At 33.6% G+C, this 14,753-nt stretch overlaps 1 protein-coding gene across 1 annotated transcript; it reads right to left on the bottom strand.

Moving 5' to 3' along the window:
* Nucleotides 1–7,016: 7,016 nt before the first annotated feature.
* On the bottom strand, nucleotides 7,017–8,313 carry LOC113706672 (uncharacterized). Its single transcript, XM_027228612.2, has one exon. The coding sequence runs from the start codon at nucleotides 8,269–8,271 to the stop codon at nucleotides 7,561–7,563; it is 711 nt and encodes a 236-aa protein (XP_027084413.1). The 5' UTR covers nucleotides 8,272–8,313; the 3' UTR covers nucleotides 7,017–7,560.
* Nucleotides 8,314–14,753: the final 6,440 nt, after the last annotated feature.

Raw genomic sequence — 14,753 nt, 5'->3', positions numbered from 1 at the left:
AACTTTAGACTATACGATGCTAGCATGCAGGACATGGTGAATACAATGCAGTTTTTACATTCTAAATACCAATTCGAAAATTTTTTCTCCCATCAATTGCCACAATATATGGTTTCTTCAAAAGATTCATATGGATACGTAGTGCATTCGTTTGGTTTAATGATGGTTCAGTCCTTATTGATCTCTCGTAGATCTAGTTGGACCTCCTCCTTAAATTAGATTCGAGTAGAATAATATATATAAGGTGACGATGACAAAAAAAAAACCAATTAAAAAAAAAAGAACAAGATTAATGATAAGTTTGCAGAGCTAAGATGGGAAGTGCACTTTTGCCTATAAAATAATAATGTGTGTTTGGGTCACAAGCTGGAAGAATAGTTTTTACTCTCCGAATCTTTGTCCCCATTAATCGTCCTGCTCATAAATCCTAGTTACAGAGATACTGCTTTTTCACTTAAAGCGAATCTTGGTCGATATAAATTGTCAGCCAAAAGCAACAAAGCACAGTAGTGTCGTCTGTGGCTCAGCACTGGGATTTGTTTTGTTTTGGAAGGCCAAATTTTATTGTAGGATTTACTTTTTAGGTTTTGTCTGCACAAGGGTTTGATTCAATTTTCCTTGTTCTAGACTAGATCTAAAGTGCCATATAAATCCAAGTTCTTGTTAAAGAGAAAAAAAAAAAGAAGCCATAATTAATGCTTGCTGGACGACACTGAATTCATGGTTCAGAGATATATGTAAGTTGAACCATCTTATTCAATAAAATGAGAGGTTGAGACGGAGGGAGTGGGGAAGAAGAGGGGGACCAAAGCATCGATGCTGCCAAATACTTAAATCTTTCAGGCCTTATTCTGATCTCTTAGCTGGCCCTGAATCTCGAAACAAATTTTGTTGGGGGTCCACGTACACTATGTTAGTTAGTCAAGAGGATGATCTAATGTTTAGTGATGAGTGTGTAAGGTTTAACTATTTAAGCAGACTATTGAAAAAATTCTATTCTTTCGTAGTGGAAAGGAAGGTGACTTAGGGTTTAGTGTATAAACTGATCATGAGAACATTCGCAATTCAGAGACGGGAATAAAAAATTAGGCTATATTTGATGGAGTAACATAATTTAGCCTTTAAATTTCATAAGTTCAAACCTTAATCAATATGTTTAGACGGTGTTTTATAACAAAAAATAGAACATGTTAATTAATTAAATGGCTCCGAAATGTTTAGACGAAACTTATTCAAAACAACAAGTGATAAACTGTTCATTTATTACTTAGTGCAAAATACTCTCAAATGTTAATATTTCAGTGCTTAACAATTTAGTAACTGAACAGATTTAAATTTCAAATTTCAATTTTATCAAATATTCCCTTAAACTCTGTAAATGATACAGAATTTGTAATGGACCTCCAAAGAAATCGTATTGACTTTTAAGTTCCAATATTTAAGTCATGAACTCGGGAAGATTAATATTTGGTTAGAAGAAATACTCAAAAGGCATGATTATCAACCTCCAATAATTACCACTTGATTTTTGGAAGCTTACTTTTCTTTTTGGAATAAAAATTTGAAGCTCATAAACATGCACGTCTTCTTGAAATATGGCACAAGTGACTTATGACTAGCGTTTCAACTCTTGACCTAAATATAAATAAATTGGAAATGGTCCTTGATTTTGGTAGTCTGTTTGGCGGAAGAAATAAAACATACTGCTACCAATAATTAATGCCAGCAATCATTCTGTCGTGGATACTAACACTATCACAACCAACTTCACACACCTCACTTGTTTCCGTGCATAATTCGTGCATGAACGTTCAATTGGATCTGTATTCGATGGACTCCATCCACGTTAAGGGCTGCTATTATTTAGCAAACCCCACCATGTTTTTCTTTTTTCTTCAGTTCAAAGATGACATTGAGATCAAATAAACGAGGCAAGTTAAATGACACAAGTGAAATGAAAAGAACTGCTCAAATCAGCAATCTGCTGTATTTCCATGCCTTGTGGAGAAATTTTTTTTCTTGTTTTCTTCCGTTTCCATGCATTCAGAAAAGCGCAAATTTCACTTTACCCCTGTGATTTAGCATTTTTTTTACATAAGCCCCTTATGATTTCAAAAACTATATATAACCCCCTCATGGTTTGGATTAAAGCGTCAAAGTGACGGGAATGATCATTTGTAACGGAGTTACCTAAAATGTCAAAAATACCCATATGTAAAATTGAAAATTATTTATTAACCAAGGGGGGTTATGTGTATATTTTTGAAAACCATAAGGGGGTTATATGGTAAAGTATTAAACTATAAGGGGGTTATTTAGTAAAATATAAAAATCATACGGGATTAGTGTATCATGTATTTATAAGGATAATTTCGACATTTTTAGAAGTTCCATCACGAATGACTATTTCCGTCACTTTGACACTTTAATTCAAACCATGAGGGGGTTATGTATAGCTTTTGAAACCATAGGGAGTTATATAAAAAAGCGCTGAACTATAGGAGCGTAAAATGTAATTTGCCCTTCAGAAAACAATAATATTCCATGACCCTTCTTTATCTCAACATAGTTGGATCACTTCATGACGGCGCTATGTTAAAAGCTCGAGTCTTGAATATATTTCTTTTTGTAGATTCTCTACTATGGACTAACATCCTACGAAAAAGTTATCCGGGGCAGATTCGAAACTCCAGGCACATCTAAAAAGAATTTAGCAGAGAAGGGTTTTGTTTCTCGTTCACTTTTGGAACGTACATTCCCAGCAAAACAGCATACTTAACAAACAACTGATGTAATGAAGTCCAACTAATATGAGTTTTGTCCTAAAACCTGAAGTCATTGTCCAAGATCTCGTTACTGACAACAGTCATTGCTTCATGCAGATAGTACATATGCAATTAATCAGGAATACTTGAGGGTTGCTATAGGGTTTTTGTATTATATCACTATAAAGTTACCCCAAACACTTGAATTTTGGTTTATGTAGCAGGTACGGTATTGTAAGAGCAATTGATCTTTCTGACTAACTTTGAAGCAATTACTAAGGCTTACGCTGACACTTTCACTTTGAATCCAAATAAACAACACCAAATAAAAATCATTACTTCAAAATGAATAAACAAGATGCTTACAAAAATAAATAAATAAATAAACAAGATTTATGAAGGTGCGGTGCTGAAATTAGGATTCAAATCCCTCAAACAATATTATTGTCACATCTGCACTTTTTCTAAGCTTCTTTCATCCTTACTAATCAGAATATACACTCACTAAGTTGTGAATTTCTAAGTATTTAGCATGTCTTCCACTCTTAACTAACTTTATACTCATTGGAAATGAATATTGAGAAACTATTGACGCTGATTACGTTTACTCATTCACCAATAATTGCAAAAGCCTAAACATATTGCTTACCCTAATAAGACATACATATTACGTACAGACATACAAGATGTATAAGTACAAACACGCACACATCCACACCCAACTTACAGCGCGTTTATATGCATGTAGCTAAATAGTATTTTCTTGCAACGTTAGGATGAACAACGTTATTATCTCAACTTTTTGTTATATCTTAACTAGGGAGATTAACCATTTTGAGAGACCTTTTTTTTTTTTTTTGGGAAAACTAGCTATTTGAGAGACATGTATTTACATACTCAGTTAGCTCTTGATTGAGGTAGATGTTCCACGGCTCCTGTCTTGTACTTATGACAAAATAGAAATCTCCCTTTTTAAGTTTTCACATATCTCTAGCCTCTGCTTTAGTTTATACATATACATATCAACGTCCCTTTCCTTTATCCTCTGTTATAAATGGTTATTAGTTAAAATAAGTACCATGTAAAGTGAAGTTGATCATATAGTTGTGTGGTGTCCCAAAAATGCCCTTCAAACATATTTACTATGCAGAAAGCTTGTACTATACTCTGTTAACTTCAATTAGACCATTGTAGTTTATTTCACATTGGAAAAGTAATTATTTTAGTTTTTGGTTATCCCTTACTTTTGCAAACACAGGGTTCTTTCAAATATCTCCATATTAATAGGTTTGACATAATATAAATGTTACCACATAAACCAAGGAAAAAAAAAGGAAAGCAAAACAAAAATGATGATAAATTACCAATAGAGTAAAGCTTATCTAGTAATTTCATTTTAGGATTATTATGTGAACATAAGACTACAAATGAGTTGAATCAAGTCGTATTTTGATCTAAATGAGTTGTGCTCAACTCAAATTTTAACTGGGTTCCAGCTTGAGCTCAAGTTCTACGAGCTTTAATTCTAAAATTCGAGCTCGAATTTGAACTCCAATTCGAACCTTGTCGAGTTTGAGTTCAAGCTTATTTGAGCTCAAATAAAATAAAAATAAATTTTGTACTTTTCAAAATGAATGAAATTGACATTTCACCCTAATTAAATAATAAAAATATGGGAGACATACACGTAATTTCACTATTAAAAATATATAAATTCGAATTGTGATGTACTCGCTCACCAAGCCAGCTCAAATTCAATTCGACCTTGATATTGACCGAGATCGAGTCGAGTTTTGACCGCTCATGAGCTTTACTTGACTCGTTTGTATTTCTATGTGAATATATATTAAAATATATAAACTTGTCACGCACTGCCAAAATAGTAAAAGAACACCTATATAGTGCCATTACAAAAACTAATTTTTAGGAAGCTTACTGAAATTTTTTTACCTAAGAGGGGTTCTGATTTTTCATAAAACTAGAGAGGTAATTGATACTTATCCTTTTAGTTAATAAGATCATTAGTGAAAAATATGAAATTTAAATTAATACACCTACACGCATCTATCCAAATTTGGAAAATTTTCCTCTTCTTTATGCCTAATGAAGAATATAGTTGATAACCTTTGATATCTATTTTTTTAAACTTTGATGTATTTCCATACAAATTTTGTTCTAAATTGAGAAATAAAAGTTAAATGTAAGTTAACAATTAGCAAAGTTGATTCATAAGGAATTAGACCAAGGACACACAATGAGAATTTGAAGGAATTTTTTGTTTAAAATTAGAGGAACACACCCACATATGTATAAATATGTATGTATATAGACAGTACATGACACTTTTTATTGTACACGGAAGAGTTTAAGCTTTAGAAAGTATCTTTATTTCCCTAATGTGAGCTACTAAGTTCATGCTATGCTATCTAAGTAGTATTTTCCTCATTGAACCTACCTATTTATAGCAAAAAAGATCAGTAAGAATGTGGTTTAACTTATCCATTTTCATATTGAAAAAGAGAGCAACTTTGTCTTCTTTTTTTTTTTTCAAAGTGCCATATTCAAAATATTGCAATTTATGGTTTGCTATTTATATTGCTACTATAGACTTCCAATAACCAATAGGTCTTGTTTTAACCTCTTTAAAAACTTAGAAAGTGAGACGAATAATAAGTTGAACTTCGAAAGTACACAGCAAGGCTATTTATGTTTGTACACAGAAAATTTTAAGATTTTGCCAACGTATAACAAATATACCTACGACTGAAACATATCTTGGTTTTGCGGTAACTTTTCTTGATTATTAAGTCAAACATGCTTAGATATTTAAATTAGTATCTATGGAAGAAAATTAACTTTGATTCTCATGTTAGAAAACACCCAAATTGGTGCTAAAAATATTCCATTATCAAACTAATAATATTAAAGACCAACAATCTTTAAAGGTTATTATGGTTCATTAAACCTTCTTTTTAGGTTAGCAATAACCTTTATTGAACATAGAAATTTGAAATGTTTATAACTCATATAAGAGTGGTACCATCTTGTTAATCAACTACTTGTTTTTAGTAACTTAATTATCGTCTATTTGTCGTATAATATATAATCCTTCCCTAAACCAAGCATTTTTACTCTTTGTTTGATTAATAAGAATGCCAATTTTTCTAAATAAACAATAGAAGAACTTTTGCTTAAAATTTTTTTTCTTAAAAAAAAGATCTCTTGTTGTATTTAAAGTCTAGCTCTCTCACAAATATAATAGAAATTCTAAAATTATTCTGGACATATCCATGATACTTAACAAACCTAAAAAGATTACAATCCTTTCTACCATGCATTTCTCCTCATACATATTAATTTCCAGTGTAACATAAGATACCAACTCCGGCCTGTAGAATAAAGAGAACAGTATAATTTGTTTACATCATATCTACAATCTTTTTGGAAGATTTCATAACCTTTATTTTCTAATTATTACAACAACAATGAATAATCTCACTATTCTAGAAATTCCTCCTAATTAGAATGACTAATGTCACTTAATTTGTGGACCAGAAGAACCAAATTTCCACACAGGTTTAGTTATTTAGACCCAATATGCATTTCTAAGTTGATCCGCCAATAAAGACACTACTATTTCTAGACATTTGATCATGTAGCTAGCTGAGAGAAAAAAGATGCTAGAGGCTGTTTAGTTGAGCCAAAATCAATTATAAGTAAAGACAACACATTATTGTTACAAATCCAGCAAGCTAATCTCGTAGCTGACAAAACAAATCTTATGTGTTCTAAGTTACCTTGTAATTACATAGTAAGGTGCAGATAACTCAAAATGATCGTTACTTAGTTAGATTATTGCCTTTTATTAGCCTAACAGAACAAAAATAATGTTAATATCAGTGGTGTATTTTTTATTTGGTTCTAAAACTTCTGAAAGTCAGACTTCTTCGCAGGAATGAATTTAGACCTTGTCAGACCTTAGGCTAGTAGCCAAAAAGCTCACGACAAACTAGGCCCTGTATAAGGACTTTCTGAAAAAAGAAAAAAAAAAGCCCCTGTGTATGGATTATTTCTAGTAGTCTAAGAAGTGCTTTAGAGGAAGAGAGTGAGATACAAAACAACCCAAATGACGCAAGAAGTACAGGCAAAAGGAAGAGACAATATAGAGGATAAAGGATGTGAAGAAAGTGTAGAACTATGAAGGGAAACACATAATTTTATAAGCTAAAGGAAATTGCATATATGGTAGTATTGGAAAATACAAAATGCAGTTTGGATTTCTCAGTGAATCCCATAGATACTTATTTAAGAATTCCAAGGAATCTTAACAAATTTTGTTCTGAGAGCTAACAGAAGCTACATATATATAGCTAGTCTAGGTCTAGGATGCCCTGACCTTACCAACGGACAAACTAATCCCCACGGGAACTAATGCCTAGACTTTTTACTCAGAATCAATAACAGAAAATGACAGTGCACTGCAAACTTTACTAGCCTCACTGATTACCCTAACACCTTTCTTACCTTTTTATTGAAATTAATGCCTAATTTACTTTCAATATACATTCTTTTTTCTACATTGCTTTCCATGTTCTTCCTCTTCATTCATGTAAGAAAGCAACAGGAAAATATTTTTGAATAAAAAAGCCCACAAAAATGTATACCAAACTAGGCTGTAATACAGGTTACACACTGTACTTGCTTCACTCCCTATGTGTATATATATATCAAATAGCGTAAAAAAGCACAAACAAGTAACACAAACTATGTGTTTTCTTTGCCTGTCATAGTGGTGTTATTGACGCCCAAGCCTCAGCTCCAGATCAAGCTCCTCAATCGCTGAATCCTTCCTGTTTTGACCAATGTTATCAAGAATATTGTTTTCATTGCTATTGGAAGCAGAACGCTCAGTGTTACTAGACTGAGAGATTGATGAATTCATGCTATGAGGGGTTGCAGGATAAGTATAAGGGCAAGGCGAGATCAGAGTATTGGTTGGGAAACTCGAGACAGATAAAAGGGCTGAAGGTGATTCCATGCAAGAATTCATCGGCGTAGGAGTCAAGACAGTGCCATTAGGGTTGGCTAAGGAATAGACCAGGCACAGTCCACCATTTGTGATGAATTCTTGAGCTGGGATTATGAGAGTAGAAGAGGCGGTGGAGGGAGAGGTGGGATTGTTCATACCAGGCGGAGCTTGGTGGAGCCGAGCACGGTCCCGGCGGTGCACGTTCATGTGGCCTCCTAAGGCTTGGGCGGATCGGAACTCCCTTCTACAAAAGGTACAAGTGTAGGACCTTGGGGGCCAAGTGGTACCGTTGATGTTTCCTGTGTCTTGTTCAAATGCTCTTACTTCCCATGAATCATCTTCATCTTCAGCTACTTGTTTAGGGTTCCACATCCAGGAAGTAGTGGCGGATGAGGTCTGGGGTTGCGGTTGTGGTGGTTGAAATTGAGCTAATTTTTGGAGCTGAGTCAAGGACAGAAGACCAAGCTCGGCTGCCATGATTCTTGTAACATTTAAGATAGGTGATTGATATGATGTGGAATGTAGTTGAAGTGTGAAGCCTTGTTAAATAGGGATGGGCTTAAAGGGTATATAGTGACAAAATTAGGCTAAAGTACAGAAAGTGAGAATAAAAAAAAAAGAAAAGAAAAGAGTACGAAGATATCAACAAGGTCTGGTTATTTAAGTGTGCAGTTGGATTTTAATACTGGAAAAATTGGTTAATGAAGAATATAATAAGTAGCATATCACGTTTAGCTTTTTTAATTATGAAGAATCAATTTTTAGTTACATTGGATACATCGACAGGCTTTCCAAATTCATTTAATTATACGCAAATCTTTCACGGAAGAAAATAACATTACAAAATATTGGTCAATTAAAAAAAAAGAAAAGAACTTCTAGAATTAGAAAGAAACACTAGGAATGTTGGAAAGATGAACCCTTAAATAAATAGAAGTTAAACTTGGTGAACACTGGGAATCACTAAGTCTTTGTTGATTAGGAAACCATGGCAGAGCGACGATTTATGCCAATATCCTCTTGCACTAAGAAGTAAGAAATTGATATATACTGAGACATGATTGAATCAGTCTTCTAACATTTCCTTTTCCTTTGGAAGGAGAGAGACTTGGGGCTTGTGTAAATAATTTGATATACTAGTATAACATTAGAAACTAGGCATCTCATCATTAGACTATGGCGTCAATGATGAAGTCAATCTTGATGTTAATTAAGCTCAATCACCAAATATCATTGTGATCAAAATTCTTGCCAATTGTTTTAGCTAATGACAAATGAAGCTTTGGACCCCAATTGGCACATAGCTTTCTTTTGGAAGGTAGCCTTTGTCACCATATTCTGTGTGCTGCTACAAGTAGAAGTCCGAGTAGTAGATGCAAGCCAATTTCGTCCGGAAGGGGGAACAGAAGTGAATGTGCGAATGGGTTCAATTAACTTTAGTAACATTCCTCAGTTATTCCTTGAGTTGAGTACTGCCATTTCAGTGGCATGATTTCACCGTCATTTCTTCTTTCTGGCTTATTAGCTCATTGGAGTCAATGTTCATGTCTTTAACTTGAGGTGAAATAGGAATCCTTTGTAAGCTTCTGAACGAAATTTATTTCCAGTCATGATGGCTCTGGAGTCTGGACCGCGCTTTGGCCGATTTTCTGATGAGGAGACCTAAATACCTCGCGGTATGAACATCGCATTCAAATATTTCTTTGTTCCCATATGTGATAACTGCCATTTTTCTCTGAATGCCAGTTTGAACATTCATTTTCGAGTCATAATTAGAAATGTGTTCGAGCCGAATCGAACTCAAATAATGCTGTCCAAACTTGAGCTGAGAGCTTGTCAAATATATATGTGCCCACATTCAAGTGTGAATTTGAATAAATGCCTTAAGACGAGCTCAGCTTGCCTATTCTCTACTAAGATCTAGCTCAATAAGTGTGAGGTCAATTTTAAATTTATCTTGCTTGAGTTTGAGTGGCATTAATAATAATTTATATTCTTTAAATATGGAATAAAATAAATATTTTAGTTAAACCGTGCTTCTTAACAAGTCCTGCGCACGTATACTTGAGCTCGACTGTGTAAATTACTTGACTCACTCGAACTTTAGTTGAATACACTTGCAGGTAGCTCGATTAAACTTGATTCATTTGCAGTACATAATCTTAATTAGATCGAAAGTAAATGAATAAAATGTGGATGGCTAGGCACAGGAGACATGATGCAAAAGGTGAGCCAGATAGTGCAACTAAAAGGTTGAGTGTACATGTCTTTCTTTGCTATTCGAAAAATCCCAGAGTATATGCCTCTCCATTCTGCATTTCACAAACAACACGTTAAGACTGCCCTCAATTTCATTTCAAGAAAAATATGAAAGTTAATTGACTTAAATATTAGCTGCCCTAAGTTTCTCGCTGGAAATCCTTCTTTTATCCTTTTCCATCACCATTTAACTTGATGACAAGCTTAATAAAAAAAAATATTAATCTTTTCTATATTGTCAGTATTAGATAAATGACCATTAAACTCAACCCAGTAAGAAACCCGGCAGAGGGATTGGGTCACTGGTTCAACCAATGAACTGGTGAGTATTAATTTAATATTTATAAATATAAAATAGTAATTTTAATATACATAACATATATAATAAAGTGTGTTTAGATAATAATTATTATACTTAGAAAGATATATAATATAGATATTAATAGAAGATTTAATTTAATTTTATTACTTTTAAATAAATAAATAATATAGTCAAGTATAAAAACAAAATTTATATTGCTTGTTTTAAAAAATATAGCATTATTTTCATCATTTTATTTTTTATTTAAAAACAAAGTAATTTTCTAACTAATCAAATATTTTCAATTTAAAATTTAAAGGATTAATTGTATAATAAAAAACTAAACAAGTTTATAAAAAAAATATTTAGTTATCAAATAAAAACTAAGCAAGTGATAAAGTCTATACATATTTAAATGAAGATCTAATGTACAAATCTTATCAAAGGCATATATACATTTTGTGTCAAAAATAAAGACCCACAATTTAAAAAAAAGGTAAATTGGGCCAATTGAAAAAATGGGCGGGTTCTCGATTGAACCACTAGGTCAACTGGGTTTGCCTAGGTTTGACCGAGTTAATTACTTGTCCGATCCAACTAGAGACCCGGCTCGATCTAATGTCCGGGTCACCCGGCCGCTTGATTGAACCATTGGGTCGGGTCGGATTTTATAACTATATGAATGATAGTTATGTAAAATTTGAATTTGAAATTTAATTTTTGCATATATGTCATGAATCTAATGGTGATAATATATACACTGTCGGTGCATATAAAATTTATTCAAAAATAAAAGACTATAACCATTCATATAAGGTATCTCATGTTTTCTTCTCATCTATAGGCATATGCCTAAATTATAATCACTAGCTAACCTTTTCATCTCTGATGGGCCATCATGGACTCGGGGCGGACTCGGGGCACGGACGGTTGCAGGTGCAACCGTCCAGGGCAATTTTGGCCATTATTAACTGCGCGTAACTTTCTTTGTACATCGTGTAACTTTTTTTTCACAGGATGTATTTTCACAACAGATAGTGGTGGGCCCCACACTTGGTGCGGAAATCGAGTTACATGGTGTAATCTCAGCCGCACAAAATTTTGAGGGCAAATCTTGGCCCTTAACCGTGCAGGGACGGTCATACTGATGACCGTCCCTGCCCCAAATCCACTCGGGGCACGGACGGTTGCAGGTGCAACCGTCCTAGGCGGTTTTAGTCATTATCAACTGCGCGTAACTTTCTTTGTACATCGCGTAACTTTTTTTTCACAGGATGTATTTTCACAACAGATAGTGGTGGGCCCCACACTTGGCGCGGAAATCGAGTTACATGGTGTAATCTCAGCCGCACAAAATTTTGAGGGCAAATCTTGGCCCTTAACCGTGCAGGGACGGTCATACTGATGACCGTCCCTGCCCCAAATCCACTCGGGGCACGGACGGTTGCAGGTGCAACCGTCCTAGGCGGTTTTAGTCATTATCAACTGCGCGTAACTTTCTTTGTACATCGCGTAACTTTTTTTTCACAGGATGTATTTTCACAACAGATAGTGGTGGGCCCCACACTTGGCGCGGAAATCGAGTTACATGGTGTAATCTCAGCCGCACAAAATTTTGAGGGCAAATCTTGGCCTTTAACCGTGCAGGGACGGTCATACTGATGACCGTCCCTGCCCCAAATCCGGCCATCATAGACATAAAATTTACCTTTTCTCCTAATCATGACAATGTTTCCCAATTTAATTATTAAAGTGTCTTTAATCAAATTCTCCGTGCTTCAAACGTTGTCCTTCCTCGATGTAGACTGTAATCAACAAGTGGATTATTTTAACTTCTTGCTCCAAATTCCTTTAATAGTTAGTTTCTTCTTGTCCCTAAGGCGAATGAATTCAATTGAATATTGTACCGCTTATTTAATATACCTTTAGCTATACACAAATCTATTTATTACTACATTATCTCTGTCTAACGGCTTGACAAAATAAAAAAAAAAATAGTTGCAAAAACTTGTCCATATCTACATAAATATTCACGCCTGCGATATAGCCTAGAAAAAGCTAATCCAGCATCAAAAATTACTAGATAAATTTATATATATATATATATATAATTAAAAAGAGAAGCCAATCTTACTTGTGTACTCTTGCCTTTGTTTACATCGTCGAGGTCCAACACATTGCACCTGGTAACAAGACAATGGCTCTTCTATGACGTTCGATCACAACTTCCCCTACCATCTATCGTCTAAAAGGTTTAGGGCATGGGATAAACATACAAAATATAAGAAGTGAATTCACTCTAAATTTTAAACACCCAACTCTTATCATGTACCTAAGGGCACAGGATAATTGATCCTCACTCGAAATATTTTAACTTGTCATGATTCTATAGCAGATTGGACATATATTTTTTTAATCTTGACTTGAACTAGTTGATCTTAGGTATTGTAACAAGTTTATTGTTTGTATGTCTTCTTGTTCTTTTTACAATATGTTTATGTTTATAGAGTTTTGAGTTCAACTACTCTTACCATCTGTCATTATTAATACTATACAGTTGGGGACTATATATCCTATCGATTGAAAGGATATTCTTGACAATTGGCTAAGTATTTACTAACATTTTTCCGTGGAACTTGACTTGTACAACTGATATAAGATAAATCATGAAGACAAGGTTAGGACCCCACTTCCTGGGTTAAAGCACCTAAGTCATGGAAATTGACAGATCAAAGTTGTGTAAAGAGGCATCGAACTGGCACATAGACAATTGGATAGATTGATTAGTCCGGAAGTTTTTCATACGGAATATTAGAAGACCAAGAATCAAAAAACTGTCATAAACTATACATATACTAGTATATATTGAGCAATATTACCAATTGGTTGGACGTGGGTTTCTTGTGGGCTCCCCTTAGATTGCTCTTTATGGGTCGTTTAACCGCTGATTTCCTGAGTGTTTCTAATCTAATTGTGTGTGTGAGTTTTTCTCTTTTGGAAAAAAAAAAAACTAGTATTGAGTAATGTTGATTCCACTTTGAACCCTTTAAGCTTTTGTTAATTAACCGTAGATCCTGAAATTTTTTTGTTTTAGACAATTACGCACCAAACTTTTTTTAATAGATACCGGTTTGAGTCATGTTCATGTGACTGTCCCTCCAAGTTAAAATATTTGTGCTCTCTCTTTCTTTTTTTCTGTTTTTTTTTTTAATTTGGCAATCCATTAAAATAGTTTGAGATACAGTGATAGTCACCCTCATCATTTTTGGCTTCTTGCATCGATTACTTCAATGTCTAGGCCACATTTAGGATAATGCACACTTTTTAGGGTGCAAACTGTCAAAAGCAAAACTTTGAAACCCAAAGTGCAAAGTGAACAGCAAGGTTAATAATTCAAGGAAGATTTAGTCCCACCTAATCTAAAAGATAAAGAATATAAAATATAATAATACGAATTGTTAAATAAGAATATATAGTCGAGAAATTTATTACAAATTAAATGTGACTTTGATGTTTGACAGATGGACAAAGCTACAACTGATATCATGCATTTACCGTCAGTTATGGATTTAGGTAGTACATAAAAAGCAAGATAATTAAAGTCTTTGCTGCCCTAAATTGATAAGGGTGGAGACAATGATGGATTTGTCATTTTTTATTTGTTAACAAGCATAAATACAAAGCCATATGGTTGCATTTAAAGTAAACAAATAAGAAACTAGGGGACTATCATCCTCCTTTTGCTGGTAAAATAAAATAAATAATTAAACTTAATGAATTTCTATCAATTTCACTAACCGTAAACAATAATTTCAGATCATGGGCCCAATGGGGAAGGGTTGGAACCTGAAGAAACACTTGCGTATATGCATATATTTGGAGGAAAAATTTTGTTTGTTTATGTAGCAGATATATATATATATGTATATATGTATGTGTGTATGTATGTATGTATAATTTTTTTCACTGCCATTATATGAAGCATTAACAAATCACCAATCAGACAAAAATACTCAGGACTTAAAATTAGAGGGAGCGCAAGAAGTTTGATTTGTCAAGTAAACTACTCTCCTCTGCAAACAAGCATAAGTTTCTAATGTTTCAAAAGAAGGGTTACCCCATTGAATATATTGTTCATCCCATCAAATCATGTTAAAATCGGTTACTGTAAATGGGTTTTTCTAACGGGTGCTCGCTAACACATTTAAAAATTATTTAATTTATTATATACATATATATACTGACAATTATTACTCTCCCTTATATTTATATACTTTTTTTATTTAATCTTATCTATCTTTTCTTGTATTTATTTATTTATTAATTAATTTTACATTTTAAAAATATGACACTTAAAATATATATTAACAAGTGCTCATTGGACATGCGTTAAACACCA

This window comes from Coffea arabica, chromosome 8e, assembly GCF_036785885.1.
Source record: "Coffea arabica cultivar ET-39 chromosome 8e, Coffea Arabica ET-39 HiFi, whole genome shotgun sequence".
NCBI lineage: Eukaryota > Viridiplantae > Streptophyta > Magnoliopsida > Gentianales > Rubiaceae > Coffea > Coffea arabica.
This window is presented reverse-complemented; position numbering and strand designations above follow the sequence as displayed.

Bases quoted from the DNA above. Each gene is read 5' to 3' on its own strand.
- LOC113706672 (XM_027228612.2), bottom strand. From the start codon at position 8,271: ATGGCAGCCGAGCTTGGTCTTCTGTCCTTGACTCAGCTCCAAAAATTA.